At 35.6% G+C, this 20,100-nt stretch overlaps 1 protein-coding gene across 16 annotated transcripts in view; it reads right to left on the reverse strand.

Moving 5' to 3' along the window:
- The window catches only part of WDPCP (WD repeat containing planar cell polarity effector), a 429,099-nt gene that overhangs the window by 171,355 nt on the left and 237,644 nt on the right, over positions 1 to 20,100 (reverse strand). For all 16 annotated transcript variants that reach the window (XM_072768570.1, XM_072768566.1, XM_072768568.1 and 13 more), the window contains one exon: positions 16,092 to 16,155. In XM_072768570.1, the coding sequence (XP_072624671.1) occupies positions 16,092 to 16,155 (64 nt within the window). The remainder of the gene's footprint in view (positions 1 to 16,091; positions 16,156 to 20,100) is intronic.

The raw sequence follows: 20,100 nt of genomic DNA on the forward strand, positions 1-20,100 counted from the left end.
GAGACACAGAGAGAGAGAGAGGCAGAGACACAGGCAGAGGGAGAAGCAGGCTCCATGCAGGGAGCCCAATGTGGGCCTTGATCCTGGGCCTTCAGGATCAGGCCCTGGGCTGAAACGGCACTAAACCACTGAGCCACCTGGGCTGCCCTTCCAAATTTGTTTTGTGAGGCCAGCATTACCCCAATACCAAGCCAGAAAAAAGGCACTACAAAACAAAGGAAACTACAAACCAGTATTTCTGATGAATCTAGATGTAAAAATCCTCAACAAAATAGCACCAAACCAAATCCAACAATACATTTAAAAAAAAATCATTCACCATGATCAAGTGGGATTTATTCCTGGGCTGCAAGGGTGGTTCGATGTTCACATATCAATCAACATTATATATCACATCAATATACAGATTTAATGCAATCCCTATCAAAATACTAACAAGATTTTTCATAGAACTAGGATAAATAATCCAAAATTTGGATTTGTATGGAACTAAAAAAAGACCCTGAATAGCCAAAGCAATTCTGAGAAGGAAGAACAAAGCTAGAGGTACTAATACCAGATTTTAAGGTCTAGTATAAAGCTGTAATAATCAAAACAGTATGGTAGTGGCACAGAAAAGAGACATAGATCCAGGAAACAGAATAGAGAGCCCAGAAATAAATTTATACTTTTATGCTCAATTTATCTATGACTAAGAATATAAGAATATATACAATGGGGAAAAGTCAGTCTTTTCAACAAATGGTGCTGGGAGAACTGGGCAGGTATATGCAAAAGAATGAAACTGAATCACTTTCTAACACTATACACAAAAATAAACTCAAAGTGGATTAAAGACCTAAATGTGAGACCTAAAGCCATAAAAATCCTAGAATTGAACATAGGCAGTAACTTCTTTGATATCAGCCATAGAAATATTTTTCTAGATATTTCTTCTCAGGCAAGGGAAACAAAAGTAAAATTAAACTACTGGGACTACACCAAAATGAAAGCTTCTGCACAGTGAAGGAAACATCAACAGAATGAAAGGGGTGACCCTCCTGAATGAGAGAAGATATTTGCAAATGACGTATCTGATAAGGGGTTAATATTCAAAATACATAAAGAACTTACACAATGCCAAAAAAACCCCATAAAAATCCAATTAAAAATGGGCAGAAGACCTGAATAGACATTTTCCCAAAGACAACATACAAATGGCCAACAGATACACAAAAAGATGTTCAACATCACTCATCCTCAGGGAAATACAAACCAAGAGTACAATGAGATATCACCTTATACCTGTTAGAATGGTAGATTCAAAAACAAAATAACAAGTGTTGGTTAGGATGTGGAGAAAAAGGAACCCTTGCTCACTGTTGGTAAGAATGCAAATTGGTGCAGCCACAACGGAAAACAGTATGGAGGTGCCTCAAAAATTGAAAAAAGAATTACCATATGATCCAGTAATTCTACTACCAGGTATTTACCCAAAGAAAATGAAAACACTAATTCAGAAAGATATATGCACTTCTATATTTATTGCATTATTTATAATATCTAAGATACGGGAGCAACCCAAGTATGAATCCAGAGATAAATGGATAAAGAAGATGTGTTTATATGTATTATGGAATATTAGCTTTAAAAAATTAAAAATTGCCATTAGTGACAACATAGATATAGCTGAAGGGTATAATGCCAAGTGAAATAAGTCAGACAGAAAGACAAATACTATATGATTTCACTCATGTGGAATCTAAAAAACAAAACAAATGAACAAACACAGGAAAGAGAGACAAAAAACCCAAACACTTAGCTACAGAAAACAAACTGGTGATTGCTGGGGAGGGGGAAGTGAGGGTGACATAGATAAAGGGGATTAAGAGGGCATTAATCATGATGAGCTCAGGATAGTGCTCAGAATTGTTCAATCATTATACTGTACACCTGAAACTAATATAACATTGTATGTTAATTACACTTCAATTTAAGAAACAGTCTACTGCCAAATTTTCAGTAACATGTTCTATTTTAGCAGGGCAATCTTTGTGTGGTTTATTTTTACATTTATTGCTTAGAAGTCACTAAACATGGCCTCTATGATAGCTTTTTCAATTTGTTGAGATGTCCTTGGTAGCTTGGATATGATCATTTGTGATTGATTTTGTCATTGTGTTAATAATGTGTATTCTTGTTTATTAAATGTATCTTCGTTAGCTCAAGTTTTCCAGTTATATTATTCAAACCCTCAAGATCCCTACTGTTTATTCCCTTCTTAGTATACAGTTTTCTGAGAAATGTGTGCTAAAATCCTGCATTTTGTGGATTTTTTCCCATTTTCCATTGAAGCTTTTTCTTTCCAAAAACAAAAACCTTTTGGAGCTCTGTAGTTAAATGAATAGTGCTATACCTATGTGATGTGTTACTTCTATTGTCAACTACATAATAATGAAGGATCTCTTTGTATTAGTTGCCTACTGCTGCATAACAAACTACCCCTAAAACTAGCAGCTTAAAACAATAAACAGTGATTACGTCACAATCTCTGAAGGTCAAGAATATAGGACAACTTAACTGGGTGATTCTGATTCAGTGCCTGTCATGAGGTAGCAGTCAAGATGCTGACCAGAGCTGTAGTCATCTGAAAGTTTGAGGGTGAAAGACCTACTTCTTAGATAGGTGCCTCACTCACATGTTTTTAGCAGGAGGTTTTTCACAAGATAATTGTCACCGCATAGACTGCTCCATGAGGTTGCCTGAATGTCCTCATGACCTGGCAACTAGCTTCCTGCAGATCAAGTGCTCAGAGGCAAAGGGATCAAAAAGGAAGCCACAATACATTATATTATCTAGTTCCAGAAGTCATAACTGAAGTGAGTTACTAAGTCCAGCTCACATTTATGGGGATCACAGGGTAAGGTACCAACTTTTGAAAAGAGATATATTAAATCAAAGATCAAATATTGGGACCTATTTTTAAAGTATCTCACTCTTTTCCTTCTTTAATCTTTTTGTGTTCATATATTTTGTCTGATACTTAGTTCTGGCAGCATTTATTTGTGTGTCTTTTTCCATTTGAACTTTTCTATGTAACTTTGGGTTTGGAGGGTTTTTCTATATGTAACATATATCTGTATACTTTAAAAATCCAATCTTATGGTCTCTGATTTTCAACAGGTAAACTTCATTCATTCACATTATAATTATTGACCATTCTTGACAGCTTTTTGTTTTCTATATACTATGTCATTAGTGATTTCCTTTTGATTTGTTTTTTAATAATTTATCAATCTTTCTTTCTTCTATTTGTCCTATTTACAGGTTCTAAGGTTATGCTACTTGTGTTAATCTGATAGTTCTGCCATAATAAAATACCACAGGCTGGGTGCTTTCAACAACAGAAATGTATCTTTTCACAATTTGGGAGGTTAGAATTCCAAGATCAAGCTGTTGACAGGTTTGTTTTTTCCTGAGGCCTCTCTCCTTGGCTTGCAGATAGCCACCTTCTTGCTGTAAACTCTCATGTCCTTTCCTCTGTGCACATGCATCCCTGGTGACTCTTCTTTTTTATAAAGACACCCTCATATTGCATTAGGGGTCCACTTTAATGGCCTATCTCCAAGTACAGTCACACTGAGCATTAGAGCTTCAACATATGGATTTAGGAGGGCATGAGGACACAATTTATTCCATAACACCATCTACTCCTATTTTTCTTGTGTATAGTCTTAAATTCTTAATATACTCATTTCAACTTACTTTTCTAATAGTACCTGGTGTAATTAGTATTTATTTATTTTGACTTTTCTCCTCTCATGCACCCTACTGCACCCTGATTATTCATCCTTGCTTGCCAAGGAACATTTTTCCAATTCCTAGTTATCTCCTTCCATAGGCAATGGAGAACTTTTGGTGCTTTTTCCAACTTTGGGAGCAGTATTTTCTTGACATTCAGGTTTCTGCTTTCTTTTTCAATCTGATTTTGTCTGCTTTACAGCTTTCAGTGGATTCCTCACAGCTTCTGGTCCATCATGCATTCTTGTTTTGAATTCCAGTTATAAATTTTAAACACAAACACACACGTTTCATCATTTCTAGAGATTTGGCACAGGAGGGAGAGGTTGATGTGTGCACGCAATCCAGTGTCTTAAAACAGAAGAGGTACATTTCACTTAGAAGTTAATTTTTCAGAGTGAAGACTTCTGACTGGGAAAACTGAAATTGGAAGTCCAAATGGCTAAGTCTGAGTCAGTAGAAGCCAAAAACATCTACAGTCATAATACTTAAAATTACAATTATATTGTATGTAATAAATGGTAATTCTTGTTTCAGAAGTTAGCAGGTATAAAACTCCTCTATATAAAACAGTGCCAAAGAAGCAATTTTGTGTCAACTTGATCACCAAGCAAGTGCCTAGGAGTGGCAGATGTAAGGCACACTACAGAAATCATGCCAATGAAAGACAAACTACCCAATAGTGTCATGCCAAGGGAAGGCACAGATGGCTGGAGAGCAGCAGCTATAGGTCTTTTTATAGCATTATCAAACGGCACACACTTGACATTCCAACTGGTCCTGTGCCAATGGCCAAGGTAATTAGGGATGCCAACATGAGAATGTTCAGAAGGCATACTCATCTTCATGCTATCCAACATGGGGCCAGAGAAACAAACTTGGGTGGCAAATGAGTGGTTTTATGCCACAGTAATAATTAGGTTGGAGACGTTACCTGAATTTTCAAAAGCGGAGTAAGATCCCAAAGACAAAAAATTAAAAGCAGCATTTCTGTGACCAACAGAAACAGACCCCCAAACCACACTGCTTCTACCTAGAAAAACCTGGATAATAAAGAGTCCAGAGCTGTGACGAGACTCTTTCTTTCTTTAAAAAAAAAAAAAAAAAAAATCTCAAGCAATCTCTGAGTTATAGAGAAGTTTGAAATACAGGATGAGGATTTCTCTTTCTGAATTATTTGAGAGGAAGTTGCCAACGCACTTTTGAATACTTTAGTGCCTATTTCCTACTAATTAGGATATTCTCCTATATAACCACAATCAAGTCATCAAAATCGTAAGGTTAGCACTGATAACATTCTAGCTTAAATGACTGAAATTGGACCAATTGTTCCAGTAATGTTCTTCATATCACAAAGATCAATTTCTTGATGGATTTAGTTGTGATCTCTTTAGACTCCTTGACTATACATAAATTCTGTAGTCTTTCTTTCATTTACATGAATTTGGCATTTTTTTGAATATAGGTTAGTTTTATAATGTCCCTCAATTTGGGTTCAACTGTCATTTCCTCAGGATTAGATGCCAGTTATGCCCTTTTTGGCAGGAATACCACAGAAGGGCTGTTGTGTTATTACTGTAGTATATAAGATAGCAAATTAGTTTGATTTGTTCTATTATTAATGATGGTATTTTGATCACTTAATTAACATGATGTCTACCAGCCTTCTCCACCGTAAAGTTACTCTTTTTTCCTTTTGTAAATAACACATACTACGTGAGGAAATATTTTGAACAATGTAAATACCTTGTATTTCAGGAAACTTTCACAGTTATAGCATCCATTAATTATTCTTGCCCTACTCCATTATTTCTATGATGTCTGCCAAATTGTGATTTTGTCATTCTATCATTCCTTTTACATTTATTAGTTGAGTTTATTTATTTATTTATGTACTTACTTGTACCATTATGGACTCAAAAGAAACTTATACAATTGATTATAATCATCCCACATATTTTGATAAAATTCAATTCAAAATACTTCCTAAATTCTCTTGATTTCTTCTTTGACCTATGAGACTTTTAGAGAAATACTGTTTAATATGTAAATATATGGGGACTTTGTTGATAATTTGAATGTCATTGAATTGTAATTTAACCCCTTTGCTGTCATAGTTCAGTTTTCTAAAGTGTACTGTGCTTTATTTTATGGACCAGCACGTAATCTATGTTTAGTGAATATTCCACGCGCATTTGAAAAGAATGCACATTCTCAAGTTGTTGAATATAAAAAAATGTCAGGTGAAACTGGTGGATAGGTTCATCTATTCTATATCCTTATGGATTTTTTTGTACTACTTATTCTGTGAATTACTGCATTGTCTATTTTTCCTCTCTCTCTTTATATCTTGTATTAATTCCTTTGTTCTGAAATCTACTTTGGTACCTATGCTTTGCATGTTATATCTTTTTACAATTGTGTCATAATAGCTATAATGTTTCTCTGACAGACAGAATATAAGTAAGTCTTGCTTTTTATCCAGTTTGACAAACTCAGACTTAAAAACAAATCCAATCTACATTTTAATGGGAGTGTCCAGTTAATTTGAATTTAATATAATTATAAATGTTTAGATTTAAGTATACCATCTTGCTACTTGTTTTCTACCTTCCTTCTTGTCTTACTCTCTTTTGGGTTGAGTATTTTATACGTTTTTTTTTTTTTTTTAATTTCTTCTATTGACTTTTTTAAGCTGCATATCCATATAAATGTTTGAGACAATCCTCTAGGCACTATAATACAGTGTTAATTTATCACAGTCTACTTAGAATTAATATTGTGCCACTTTTCACAAGTGTCTTAATTTCACAATTTTAAGGTAATTTTCACTGGATATAAAATTTTGTATTGTGAGTTATTTTTCAGTACATTAAAGATGTGATATTAGCTTTTGGCATCATTTTTCTATTGAGAGGTCAGTCATAATTCATATTAGTTGGTCCTTCTATGTCCTTTTTTGTTTGTTTATTTTCTGGGTATTTTTAAGATTTTTCACTTCACCATTGTTTGTCAGTAGTTTGGATAAGCTGTGCCAATATGTGATATGCCTGAGTGTTGCTTTGTCTATTTGGAGTTCACTGAACTTCTTGGAACTATAGACTGTTTTCCACCAATGATGTGTATTTTAGATCACTTAATTTTGGTTTCATGAGTTATTTAGCCTTTACTAATTTTTTAAAGATTTATTTATTCATGAGAGACACAGAGAAAGAGGCAGAGACACAAGAGGCTCCCCACCGGGAGCCCGATGCGGGACTCGATCCCAGGACCTGGGATCATGTCCTGAGCTGAAGGCAGACACTCAACTGCTAAGCCATCCAGGCGTCCCTTAGTCTTTATTAAATTTTATAATATTTTCCCTTCCTTTTATTAAGATTGGATGATTTCAACTGATCTGTCTTGATGTCTTTCCATTGACCCTTTATTACAATCTTTTGCTAAACCTATCCAGGGAATTTTTCCTTTCAGATTTTACATTTTTCAGTTCTAGAATTTCTTTTGCCCCCTTAAAAACAGTTTTCTTATCTCTGCTGAGAATCTCTATATATTCAAGCATTTATGTTCATCTTTTCCTTTCTTGACCTTAACAGTTGCTCAAAAATTTTTTTCCCTCATTTTTCAATATCTGGGTCCTCTCAGGATCTGCTACCTTTAGCTTCTTTTCCTCTTCATTATACATCACATTTTCTTGGTTCTTTTCCTGGTTCATTACTAGACATGTGAAATGTCTAGTAATGTGTTATTGTGTGCTATGCATAGGGGACATCACATTATAAGGAGTTTGGGTAATACTGTCTTTCTTTAAAGGATGTTGATTTTTGTACTAGAAGGGCATTAAGTTAGTGGTGGATTCTTCTGATCCTGTCAAGTTAGTTTTGTGATTTTTAATTTTTTTAAATTTTTATTTATTTATGATAGTCACACACACACACACAGAGGCAGAGACATAGGCAGAGGGAGAAGCAGGCTCCATGCACCAGGAGCCCGACGTGGGATTCGATCCCGGGTCTCCAGGATCGCGCCCTGGGCCAAAGGCAGGCACTAAACCGCTGCACCACCCAGGGATCCCAGTTTTGTGATTTTTAAAGGCAGATCTCTTTCAGTTTTGTGCATAGTTCTGGGATATGACCTTTATCATCAAACACGGCATGTCTGGGGTTTCATGCAAATGCCCAATGAGGTTGCTTCACTTTGATCCAGAATTCCAGTGTCTCTCAGAATAATGAAGCCTCTCCATTTAGTTCTCAGTTTCACAGTAGTGACTCTTTGGTAGGCGTTGTGTTCTTGAGGCTTAGCTTTCCATTGATTATCAGAGGAACCACCTTGTAGACTTCTGAGTCTCTACTCTTCGCACAGATTTTCCGATTCTGGTATCCTGCCCAACAAATTCTAGATCACTCATCATCTCTGAATTCTAAACTCTTAACTCTGGCTCTCCAGTTGAGAGACATCACTGGTCTCTGCTCTCAGAATTACAGAGAAAGACTTCTGTGTATTCCCCATTTTTTAAGAAGCAAAGTCTTGCAGGGCTTACTGTCCAATGTCTAAATAGAGTTGTCATATTTTGCTCACTTTTATAGTAGTTTAGAGTGGGCGGGCAAGTCTGAAAACCAATTTGTCCATTAGCTGGAAGTGGAACATCCTTTTCTCTTACCAGTAATATTTTAAAGGAGTTGAGCAAATATTGATTATATAATTATTCCTTTTTGCTTGAGTTTTGGTAGGAAATGAACCATAGGGATCAATGAGAAGGTAATTTTTTTTTGAAGGACAGGAAATTGGGGACACACTTTAAAGAGTGTCATACCTATCAGTTCATATGTACTTTAAGGAACAACTCTTCTTTGTATCTCCCAAGATGCAGATGGGTTCTCCAAGAGCAGACTTCTAGTCTGGTAGATTGATCAATATCACGTTTGGCATATACCACACCTGTCTTTAAGAAAACTATCACTAAACATATGAAAGTATTCTTCCTGGAGCCAAGAATGAAAAATAGGGAAATGGGAAATTGGTGTTATTTTTCTGTGGTCCTTTCTATATTCACTGTACACTTCCTATTATTACAGATTAAAGATTAATTCATCTTAATCTGGATGAATAATATTCTAAATAAAACTAGGGTTCTGTAAATCAAGCTAGATCTGATGTCATTCTGCAATAAACATTCTTGCTGATAACTTTTTAATTCTGATAAAGAATAAAAGAAAAGAATAGTTTTTTGAATTTAGTTATGGGGAGTCATCAAGTCATAAATCACTGAGCTCTGAAAAAACTTCCAAATTTTTAGTTTATATTCGTAGTTTGGTATAAATAGAAATAGCGTGAACTTTAGAGTCAAACACACCTGAATTTGATTCACAATTCTAAGTTTTCCTTATAAACAGTATCAACTATAAGGTAGGTATAATAATTCTATTGGTTAGGATTATTATGAAAATTAAATAAGGCAATTTATAAAATATATGTTATATTGACATAATATACCATCATATAAGACATTATCTGGTATAATGATCAAGAAAAGCTAACTGCTTTAATTTTGTGAGATGTAATGATTTTGTTGCTGATAATCATAAAGCACTTGGCATACCCTCAAGAAAGACAGACTATAAATTTAAGCAAGCATAAACACAAATATCTTCTGCTATTATCAGAAGGAAAGATCTGCATTATTCACCTTATAAGATTAATACAATTTTTCATCAAGAAGGGCTGAGACTTTTTTTTTTTTTTACTTTTTTGAAAATAAGTTAAAATTCTAAAAATTTAGGTTTTTGTGCTTGGTTTTCTTTTTTTAGTGCTTTTACTATAATTAAACAATAAATCCTTGTATATATCTTATAAAATCCCATTTGCTCCATTTTGGGTATAAAACGGATGTCATGCTTTAAAGTAGAATTTGTGAGATGTAAAGCTCTTAGTGATCAATAGTTCAAACGTAATAGCACACTGCAGGGGGTTATCCAGAATTGGAAAGCAGCTAGTGCCAATTTTTAACACTTCACTCACCTCCCAAAAATATTCTGCAGAATTTCTGATTCCAGTAATCCAGATAAGGATATATCAAACCAGTACTCTTGCTGAGAGCACTAAACAGCTGGATAAAATAATTTTTAAAATTCTGTTTGAAGACACTGGAGAAGTACCAAGACAGCAAGTATTTGAAGGCCCAAGATTCTAGACAGAAGTAAAGCCCAAAAAGGTAAGTCTGACATTTGGTGCTGCTTTTGCTTTTCAAAGCATTTGCCAATATGTAATTGGCGGCCAAGGGGGTGAGAAACTTAACAGAAAGTAGTGTTTAGGGCAGCCCAGGTGGCTCAAGCAGTTTAGCACCGCCTTCAGCCCAGGGCGTGATCCTGGAGACCCCAGATAGAGTCCCATGTCAGGCCCCCTGCATGAAGCCTGCTTCTCCCTCTGCCTGTGTCTCTGCCTATTTTCTCTCTCTGATCTCTCATGAGTAAATAAATAAAATTAAAAAAAAAAGAAAGAAAGAAAGAAAGAAAGAAAGTAGTGTTTAAGAAGTTGAGAAACTGCCACAGAGCTTTAGGTAAGAGTCAATGGACTAAGGCTACCAAGTTATACATCAGGGTCTGCTGAACAAGCAGGGATTCCAACTAGACTCCTGAGGGGCTACATTCTTGATGTAAGTATAAAGTAGAAATAAGCCAGCTCTTAGACTGAAACTCATCTTCAAATAAACTCAATCCCAGAATGGATTAAGGTATCATTTAACCCATACCCTAATGACTTGCCAGAAGCAAAAGTAAAAACAACATCATACATAGCCTCAAATTATCACATTTTAAAAATTCTATGTCCAACATTCAATTAAAAAAAAGAACAAAGACATAAGACCAAATGACCTCAAAACAAGAACAGAAAAATCCACCAAAAGCACAGTAGTCAAGAGAAAAAATTAGAGGAAAAATGTAATTAATAAGCTAATACAAGGGAAAAATGGAATAACATAGTTAACATAAAAAAGAGCAAGGGTAGTTAGATAAAAGGACATAGAATAGGTGGGAAAATAGAAAAGAAAGAGAGTAGGACAAATACAATTGTATTATTTATATTATAATTCAATTAAATAATCAAATTAAAAGACAAAGGTTGTGACAGCTGATTATAAATATACAAATATATGTTGCTTATAAAAGATATAACTTACATAAGGGGACATGTATACATGATATGTGAAGCAAATACAAACCAAAATAAAACTGGTGTAGGTATACTTTGAGATGAATGTAGTAGGTTTTAAGGCAAGAAGCATTACTAGAAAATAGAATGTTTCATAATGATGAAGGCTCAATATACAAAGAAAATATAACAGTTCTAAATTGGCATGCACCTAACCACACAACATTAAATAAAACAAAAAAGGTAGGTCGACAATTATAAAGGAAAAATTTAAAACACCAGTCTCAGTGAGGATATAGAAGAACTGAAAAACATGACTAACAAACTTGATTTATATAGAACACTGCATTCAACAGTGAACTGTAGACTGCACATTCTCTTCAATGTACATGGAAATCAGGCAGCCCAGGTAGCTCGGCAGTTTAGTGCCACCTTCAGCCCAGCGTGTGATCCCAGAGGTCCAGGATTGAGTTCCACATCTGGCTCCCTGCATGGAGCCTGCTTCTCCCTCTGCCAGTGTCTCTCTCTGTGTCTTTCATGATTAAATAAATAAAAGTCTTTTAAAAAAATGTACATGGAAATCTTGCCACTGACCATATAATGAGCCATAAGGGAATTTCAATAAATTTCAAAAGGTTGATATAATACAGAACAGGTTAAGGTGTGTGTGTGTGTGTGTTTCCCTAGAAAATGTTGTTTGAAATTAGGAAATAAACTTTTAAGAAACCTAAAGCAAAGAAGAATTCCCAACAGAATGTTAGAAATATGTTGAACTGAATGACAATGAAAAATACACATAAGATTGTCAGAATGCAATCAAAGTCATGCTTAAATGGAAATTATACCCTTGAATGCATACATTAGGAAACAGAAGCTGAAAAATCCATGACTTAAGCATCTATCACAAATTAGCATAAGAACAACACATTTAAACAAACTTGGAAGACTTACACTATTGAATATAAATATTTATAAAGTAAGGCAATTAAGGACCAAGTGTAGTAGTAGATATACACATTTATATGGGCATTTGGTTTATTTTTATTGAATTACAGTTGATATACAGTATTACATTATTTGCAGTTGTACAACATAGCAGTTCGACAAATCTATACATTATGCAATGATTACCATGGCAAGTGTAGTTGCCATTTGTCAAATACGTTATTACAATATTATTGACTCTATTCTCTATGTTGTACTTTTCATATTCCTAACTTATATTTGTAGGTTGTAGTTCTTAATCCCCTTCATGTACTTTGCCCATCCTCCTACAACCCTCTACTTTGATGACCACCATTTTGTTCTCTTTATTTATGAGCCCATTTGTTTCTTTTTGCTGTCTATTCACTTGTTTTTATTTTTAGCTTCCACATATAAGTGAAATAATACTGTATTTGTCTTTCTCTGTCTGACTTACTTCATTTAGCATAACATCCCCTAGGTCCATCATGTTGTCACAAATGACAAGATTTCTTTTTTTATGGCTAATATTCCATTGTGTGTATCTATATATAATATATGTTATTTATCCTTTCATCTATGGATGGATACTTGGGTTGCTTCTGTATCTTAGCTATTGTAAAGAATGCTGCAATACACATAGGGGTGCATATATCTTTTCCAATTAGTGTTTTCATTTTCTCTGGGTAAATATCCAGTAGCAGAATTATTGGATCATGTGGTATTCCTTTTTTTTTTTTAATTTTTTGCTGAATCTCCACAGAGGTAGATTGTAGGCTTAAAAGTTAACATTAAAAATACAAATTCTGCAAAATAAAAAGAATTTTGGGGCACCTGGCTTAGTCAGTACAGCATGCAACTCTTGATCTGGGAAGGGGGTGTGTCTTCAAGCCCCATGCTGGGTGTAGAAATTATTTAAAAACGAAACCTTAAAAATTTTTTCAAGACCTTGAGGCAGTAAGATTTTTAAAGTGGCACAAAGAGCACTAACGAGCCCCTGGCAACCACCATTTTATTCTATATTTCTATGAAATTGGGTTTTATTTATTAAGATTCCATATAGAACTGATGCCATACAGTATTTGTCTTTCTCTATCTGGCTTATTTAACTTAGTAATGCCCTCCAGGTACATCAATGATACAGCAAATGCCAAGATTCCCTTCATCTGTCAATGGACACTTAGGTTGTTTCCACATCTTAGCTATTGTGAATAATGCTGCAGTAGACATGGATAGATACTTCTTCAAATACTGATTTGTTTCCTCTGGATCTTTACCCATAAGTGGGATTGCTGGGTCATGTAGTAGTTTTGTTTTGTTTTTGAGGAACCTCCATATTGTTTTCCACAGTGGCTGTACCAATTTACACTCCCACCAACAGTGAACAAGGGTTTCCTTTACTCCACATCGTTGTCAACCTTTGTAATCTCTTTTTTGATAAAAGGCATCTTAACAGGTATGAGGTGTTATCAAATTACGGTTTTGGTTTGAACCTCCCAGATGAATAGTGATGTTGAGTACCTTCTCATGTACTTGTTGTATGTTCTCTTTGGAAAAATGTATTTTCAGATCCTTTGTTTATTTTTCAACTGAATTATTTGATTTGTTGTTGTTGTTGTTATTGAGTTGTATTAGTTCCTCCTATATTTGGATATTAACCCCTTATCAAATACATGATTTTCAAATATTTTCTCCCCTTCGTAGATTGCCATTTCATTATTTTGACTATTTCCTTTGCTATGCAGAAGCTTTTTAGTTTAATGTAGTCCCACTTATTTTCTTTTTCTTTCTTTTTCTTTTTTTAGGTAGACTCCATGCCCAATGTGAGCCTTGAACCCACAACCATGAGATCAAGACCTGAGCCAAGATTAAGATACTCAACTCACTAAGCCACCCAGGCGCCCCTAGTCCCACTTGTATTTTAGTTTTTGTGGCCTATGCTTTTGTTGTCTTATCCTCACCCTCCACCTCACCCCACCCCACCCCCCCAAATTGCCAAGACTAATATCAAGAAGCTTATTCTTGATGTTTTCTTCTAGGAGTTTTATGTTTTCAGGTCTTACATTTAAGTCTTGAATTAATTTTTAGTTAGTTTTTGTGAGGGGTGTAAGGTCCAGGTTCATTCTTTTGCATGTGGACATCCAATTTTCCTACCACTACTTATTGAAAAGACTATCCTATCCCCATTGTGTGTTCTTGGTCGAAGACTGGTTGACTCTATACGCATGGGTTCAGTTCTGGACCCTTTATTCTATCCGTTGATCTGCATTCCTGTTTTTATCACAATACCAACCATAAAATGGAGTACAATGTAAATGTTAAAGAAATGATATAGACTTATGTTTACTGATATGGAAAACTGTGTTATATTGTTGAATTTAAAACCTCAAGTTATAAACAAAAAGCATATATTCACATAGAAAGGTATTTTAAAGGATGTTCATTTTGTGGGAAAAATTAGAGAGGATGACAAAATATGAGAGACTCCTAACTCTGGGAAACGAACAAGGAGTAGTGGAAGGGGAGGCAGGCAGGGGGATGGTGTGACTGGGTGATGGGCACTGAGGGGGGCAGTTGATGGGATGAGCACTATATGTTGGCAAATCGAACTTTAATAAAATTTAAAAAAGGATGTTCATTTCTAGACTGGAAGAATTTAAGTGGTTTTTACTTTTGTTCTCTATATTTTATGGTATTGTTTACTTTCTATTATAGTATTATTTATCTTACAATCAAAATATTTTATTTTCATCTAAGGTATTGCTGAACTGTATTGATTTTGCTTACAAAATGTCCTGTCCTTTATATTTGTATAATTCAGGCTCTGTTTCAGGTCTTCATTATTTCTTACATGGTCATGTAATAATAATAATAATAATAATAACAATAATAATAATAATAATAGTTTTTTTCCATCTTAGCAGTAGTGACACATGATATCTGTATACTACTTACCAGTTTATGAAGTCTTTCAGTACATTAGCCCCACTAAGACCCCAAAACATTACAAGTAAAGAAATACGAAGACAATATACCTTTACTAGAGTGAATTGTGGCAGAGGTGAAAAGGTAGAGATAAAGAGAAAGTCAGTGGGATCAAAAAATCTAAAAAGTATTCTAATTTCTGACACTGTGATCTCAATATGCACAAATATTAGTCAAAGAGTAAAACCATCCCTCTATATATGAATATGCCTGTTCAATTTGACAGAACAAAATACAAAATACAGATGATAAATAACAGAAGGTTCATACTTTTGAAGGAATTACAAAGATTTTTTCATGATTACAAAGATTTTTTTCATAATTAATGAAAGCACAATATAATTGAATAATGGAAACTTAGAATTTGAACAACAAACTCATTCCAAAGACAAGTGACCTAAAGCCATAAATCCATTTTAACATCTAAACCATCAAAGCTTAATTTAAACTACAAAAATGTCTTCATTGTGCAGAAGATTCAGGTAAAAGAGACTTCCAGAATTTTGTTTGTTTTCAAGAAATTTGCTTAACTGTTTCTTTGATAACAGTGAAGTTTCTAATGGAGAATATGCTAGGAAACCAGAAAAGGAACATCTGATCTCACTGTGACATTGTGGTAAAAGATCTTATACGAAACTGATACAGAGCACAAGGATCTGTAAAAAGCTGGCCAATTTTACTGTTAGCTAATAAATGGATGACTAAAGTGTATATGAATTTATAACCCCTTGCATCTACTGTGAACTGTGGTTAATTAAAAAATATAAGTGAGAACATTCATAATTTGTTACTTCACACTAAAGTCTAAGGGATAAACTGAGCACATTCAAAATTTATGGCACATATTTTGCCTTATGTCCTAGCTTCTGTAGCTGTACTTCAGAGAATGGATTAAGAAGACATTAAAGCTTATTAGATAGAAAGGTGTCATCCCCTTATATCAAGGTACGTGAAGAAAAAAGCTCAAGAATTATACATTCTTAGAAAACATAAAATATCCTTTGGGCCCTGGCAAGGAAAATGTCAACAAGTCAAAAGAGACTAGATGGCTATTGACCAGTTTCATGAAGGCAAAGCTGCAAGCCAAGATGGAATAATGCTTTCCCACCATGTGTGTAAGGCACAAATGACACTAATCCTTTTTAATGGTCACAAAAGCTGACAACTTACTCAGCCTTAGAACTGAAGGAACAAAATCATCTTTGGGAATGACTCACCATAAACAGGTCACGAGCACCAATGTCAACAGCTAACAGAAATGCCTTTTCAAATCTCTGGTACCTGAAAGGAAAAAAAGAAATGTTATATGTTAGTTGTGAACAAACCACAAAGGAGAGAGCTGCTTGTTTAATATATTTATGTATTATTGTTTTTGTTCTTCATTGGGAAAAATATTTTCAAGCAATAGGGAATTTGCCTGCTGGGATTTTCTGCATGTGAATGTTAATGCACTTAGAAGGAGCTGAGGCAAAGAGCCTATAGAGGCCTCCAATGCAACTTTCAAGGATAAGCTTAACCCAGAGTAGGTGCTGCTGAATACAGAGAAAGGCTGACCTAGGAAATAGGTCTCTCATAATTTTTAACTTTATCGTGTTTTATAGGAGAAAAGTATGGGGATATGGAGAATATAGCAGGATAAAAGTAATTAACAAATCAAAGAATTATACATTTGTGTTTCTTAGGTAAAAGGTGAGAAGTCGGATGTATTATTACAAAAGTCCTATTTGTGAGTTTTGGAGAAAATACATCCTAGGCTGTTCTAAAATGATGAAATAAATGGTTTCTAAATATTTTTAAGTATTTTCTAAATATGCAAAGTACTACTTTTCTACTCTTTTTTCACAATCATACTCTCTTTCCCTGAAGTATAACTTTGATAATTCTTTTTGATGAAAGTTTAATTTTATACTAAGATACATGAAGTTACAATTTAATTACCTTTACAGAAAGTTTAAGATCTTGAGAGGAAAGCATGTCATGATCATATACTTTTGCATATAGTTTTAGAAAGAAAGGTCTTTTTTTTTTTTTAATTTTTTTGGTCTGAACGCTGAGATTTACACAGATATAACTAAGTTTTTCTGACTCCAAAAGCAAGCAGTTAAGTTCTTTGTTCTCTATTTTATATTGTGAAATATGATAGTATAAAAATAAAGATTTCAACTAAAACATATCAGAAATGTACATTAGTTATTACTACCAGATTACATAAATTTACTAATAAAATATCTATAATACAGTCTAAACAAAAAATTAATGACTGTTATCCCCAATCTCCTCCTTTGCCTTCTTACTAACCTCTCCAGTATTTGCCTGAATCCCTTTCAACTAGGGAAGATCAGAAGGCAATTGTGATTATTTTTGTTTCAGGAAGCTTACTGACTCATTATATATTCAGTGGATGTGGAAGAAAAAGGAGAGAGGATTATAGCAAGTTGTATTACTTGTTCATACAGTCATTGCTGTTTAGCATATGATCCCACTACACTGAAACTTTTCTTTTTTTAAAAGATTTTATTTAGTTATTCATGAGAGACAGAGAGAGAGAGAGAGAGGCAGAGCCACAGGAAGAGGGAGAAGCAGGCTCCATGCAGGGAGCAGGACATGGGACTTGATCCCATGTCTCCAGGATCACACCCTCGGCTGCAGGCGGTGCTAAACCACTGCGCCACCGGGGCTGCCCTGAAACTTTTCTGACAACAGTAATCATCCATCTTCTAATGATCAAACAAATGATAAGTTCTCTTGTTTGCCCTTTTGGCCACATGTGACCCTATAAATTTCCCCTCCTTGAAACCCTCCCTTTCCTCACATTTGGAGATACCATTCTTTGTTTTCCAATTTCTGGCATTTCATCTTCTTAATCTCCTTTCCTAGTTTGTTTTTCTCTGCCTACTCCTTGAAATTGGTGTTCTATAATACTCTTTTATTTATACTCACTACTCTAGTCTCCCCAGTAACCTTACCCAGTCTCATGGCATTTATAATTATATCAGTGACTCAATAATCTCTAGGATCCCTATCTTTCCTGAGCTTGAAACTCTTGTTTCCAGGTACTTTGAATTTAAAATGTCTAACGTGTTCACTGATACATCAAGTTGGCAATTATATACAGGATAAATTAAAATTGGAGACAGTGAAATTAAGAGCGGCAAGATAGAATGTGTTTTTCTTTCTAGGTGAGAGGCAATGATGGACACTTTGATCAAAAGAAAGAATTGGCATTGGCATCTGGCAGCATGACCAACTAGAAATAGCAGAGGAAGCTCCCAACTAGACTGCCTATAAAACACACGTTAAAGTACACCATAGAAATCTAAAAAAATAAGAAAATCTCTCCAAGGGTCCCAGAGTCTCAATTAAAAAAAAAAATAACTAACTAAATGAAATCCCTCATTAAAACTAGAGTAAGGAGAGAGAGGCAAGATGAGGAGTCCTTGATTCACCTGGTCCACCAAATGTGCCTAGGTAACTTCCAAAACATTCTGAACACCTATGAATTCAACCTGAGGTGTAAAGAGAACAACTGGAATGCTATAGAGAGAAACATGATCACTTTGACAAGGTAGGAAGGCAGAGAAGAAAGACAAGGGGGGGAGCCGAGGAAAGCTGGGGCAGGAAAGCAGTGGAGTGGACAATCGGGACCTTTAGAACTCTGCACCTGAGTATAAACCAGCAAATCTTATATAAAACCCAGCATCGACCACAAAAACAGAAACAAGATGATAGGGGTGGGGGCGGTATGGAAAGGGAGAATAATGGTCTCACAGACTGAACCAACACAGTGTTCCACTTGGTTCTTTGTGTATTTGCTATATTTCTCTGACTGAAAAGTACTCAGTGGGGAAATAGGGCAGAGTTGCAGGAAGGGAAGTGAAGTTTCAATATTTCCAGAGACACAATAGGAATAAGGGCACCTGGGAGAAAGCTCACTGCAAACCACAGTTGGATGATGGTAAAGGGCTGGAGCGCCGCAAACCTCCCAGGACACCTGGGAGAAGCTGGCCGGTTTTGTGGGCCGGCACCTGAGCTCTCTTTACCCTAGAGCCTGGCAATGGACGGAAGTGGCTGCCCTCCATTCCCTTTGGGAGAGGCAGACCCCAGGAGCAGGTCCAGTGGAGCTGGGCCCTCCATCAGTTGGTGCCCCTGCAGATGAAGCCTGCAATCCCCATTCCCTCTGGGACAGGCGGAAGCGGAGAGGGCACCGGACAGTGAGAACTCTGCTGCGGCTGGGCACACTTCCATTTGTGCAGATCAGTGCCTGGTGCCTGCACCCAGGGGCATCCAGGCCAGTGTGCACTGGGAGTCTGCAGTTTGGTACTCACGGGGAGCTCTTGGCTCTGGGGCTGGAGATCTGGCTGCAGCCACTTTTCATCTTTCACCTGGGACAGGTAGAGCCTCTAGGGAACAAAGGCCTTACAGGATAAACAGCTCACACTGAGCCGGGCACCAGGCAGGGGGCGGGCATCTTTGCCCAGGAACAGACACCTGAGAATCAGTGCAGCAGGCCCCTCCCCCAGAAGACCTGCTGGAAGGACAAGGGAAGAGCAAGTTTACTGACCAAGCAGCACTGGAAAGCTCCAGGAATGAGGGAAGGTAGTATATAGAACTCAAAGTCTGTTTCCTTATGATTCATTTATCTTTCAGGTTAAAAATTTCCAATGTTTTTTCTCTTTTCCTGCCTCAACATTTTACTAACTCTTCATTTTTAAGCTTTTTCCTTTTATATTTCTACAATTACATGTCTTAGATATATTCTTCATTTTTGGATTCCTTTCAACATATTCAATTTAATTTTGGTAGATATAGGAGTTGTGGGGTTTTGTTTTTCTGTCTAGTTATGTTTTATAATGGTGGAAGTTAGTACCTTCTAACACATGGACCAAAATACACAAAGAACCAAGTGGAACACCGTGTTGGTTCAGTCTGTGAGACTATTATTTTCCCTTTCCATTCCACCCCCACCCCTATTATCTTGTTTCTGTTTTTGTGATCGATGCTGGGTTTCTATATAAGATTTGCTGGTTTATACAAATTTGGAATTTAACATCTTCTAATTTACAGAATAAAATACACCCAGAATCATGAGGATCACGCTCTAGGTCTACTTAGTGAGACTATATTCTCTCTCCACCACCATTTCCTTACCACCCCTTTTTAAAATTTTTAAAATTTTTTTCATCTTGTTTATCACTTTCATGGTCCTTTTGTTTTATTTTGTTATGT

Source organism: Canis lupus, chromosome 11, assembly GCF_048164855.1.
Source record: "Canis lupus baileyi chromosome 11, mCanLup2.hap1, whole genome shotgun sequence".
Lineage (NCBI taxonomy): Eukaryota > Metazoa > Chordata > Mammalia > Carnivora > Canidae > Canis > Canis lupus.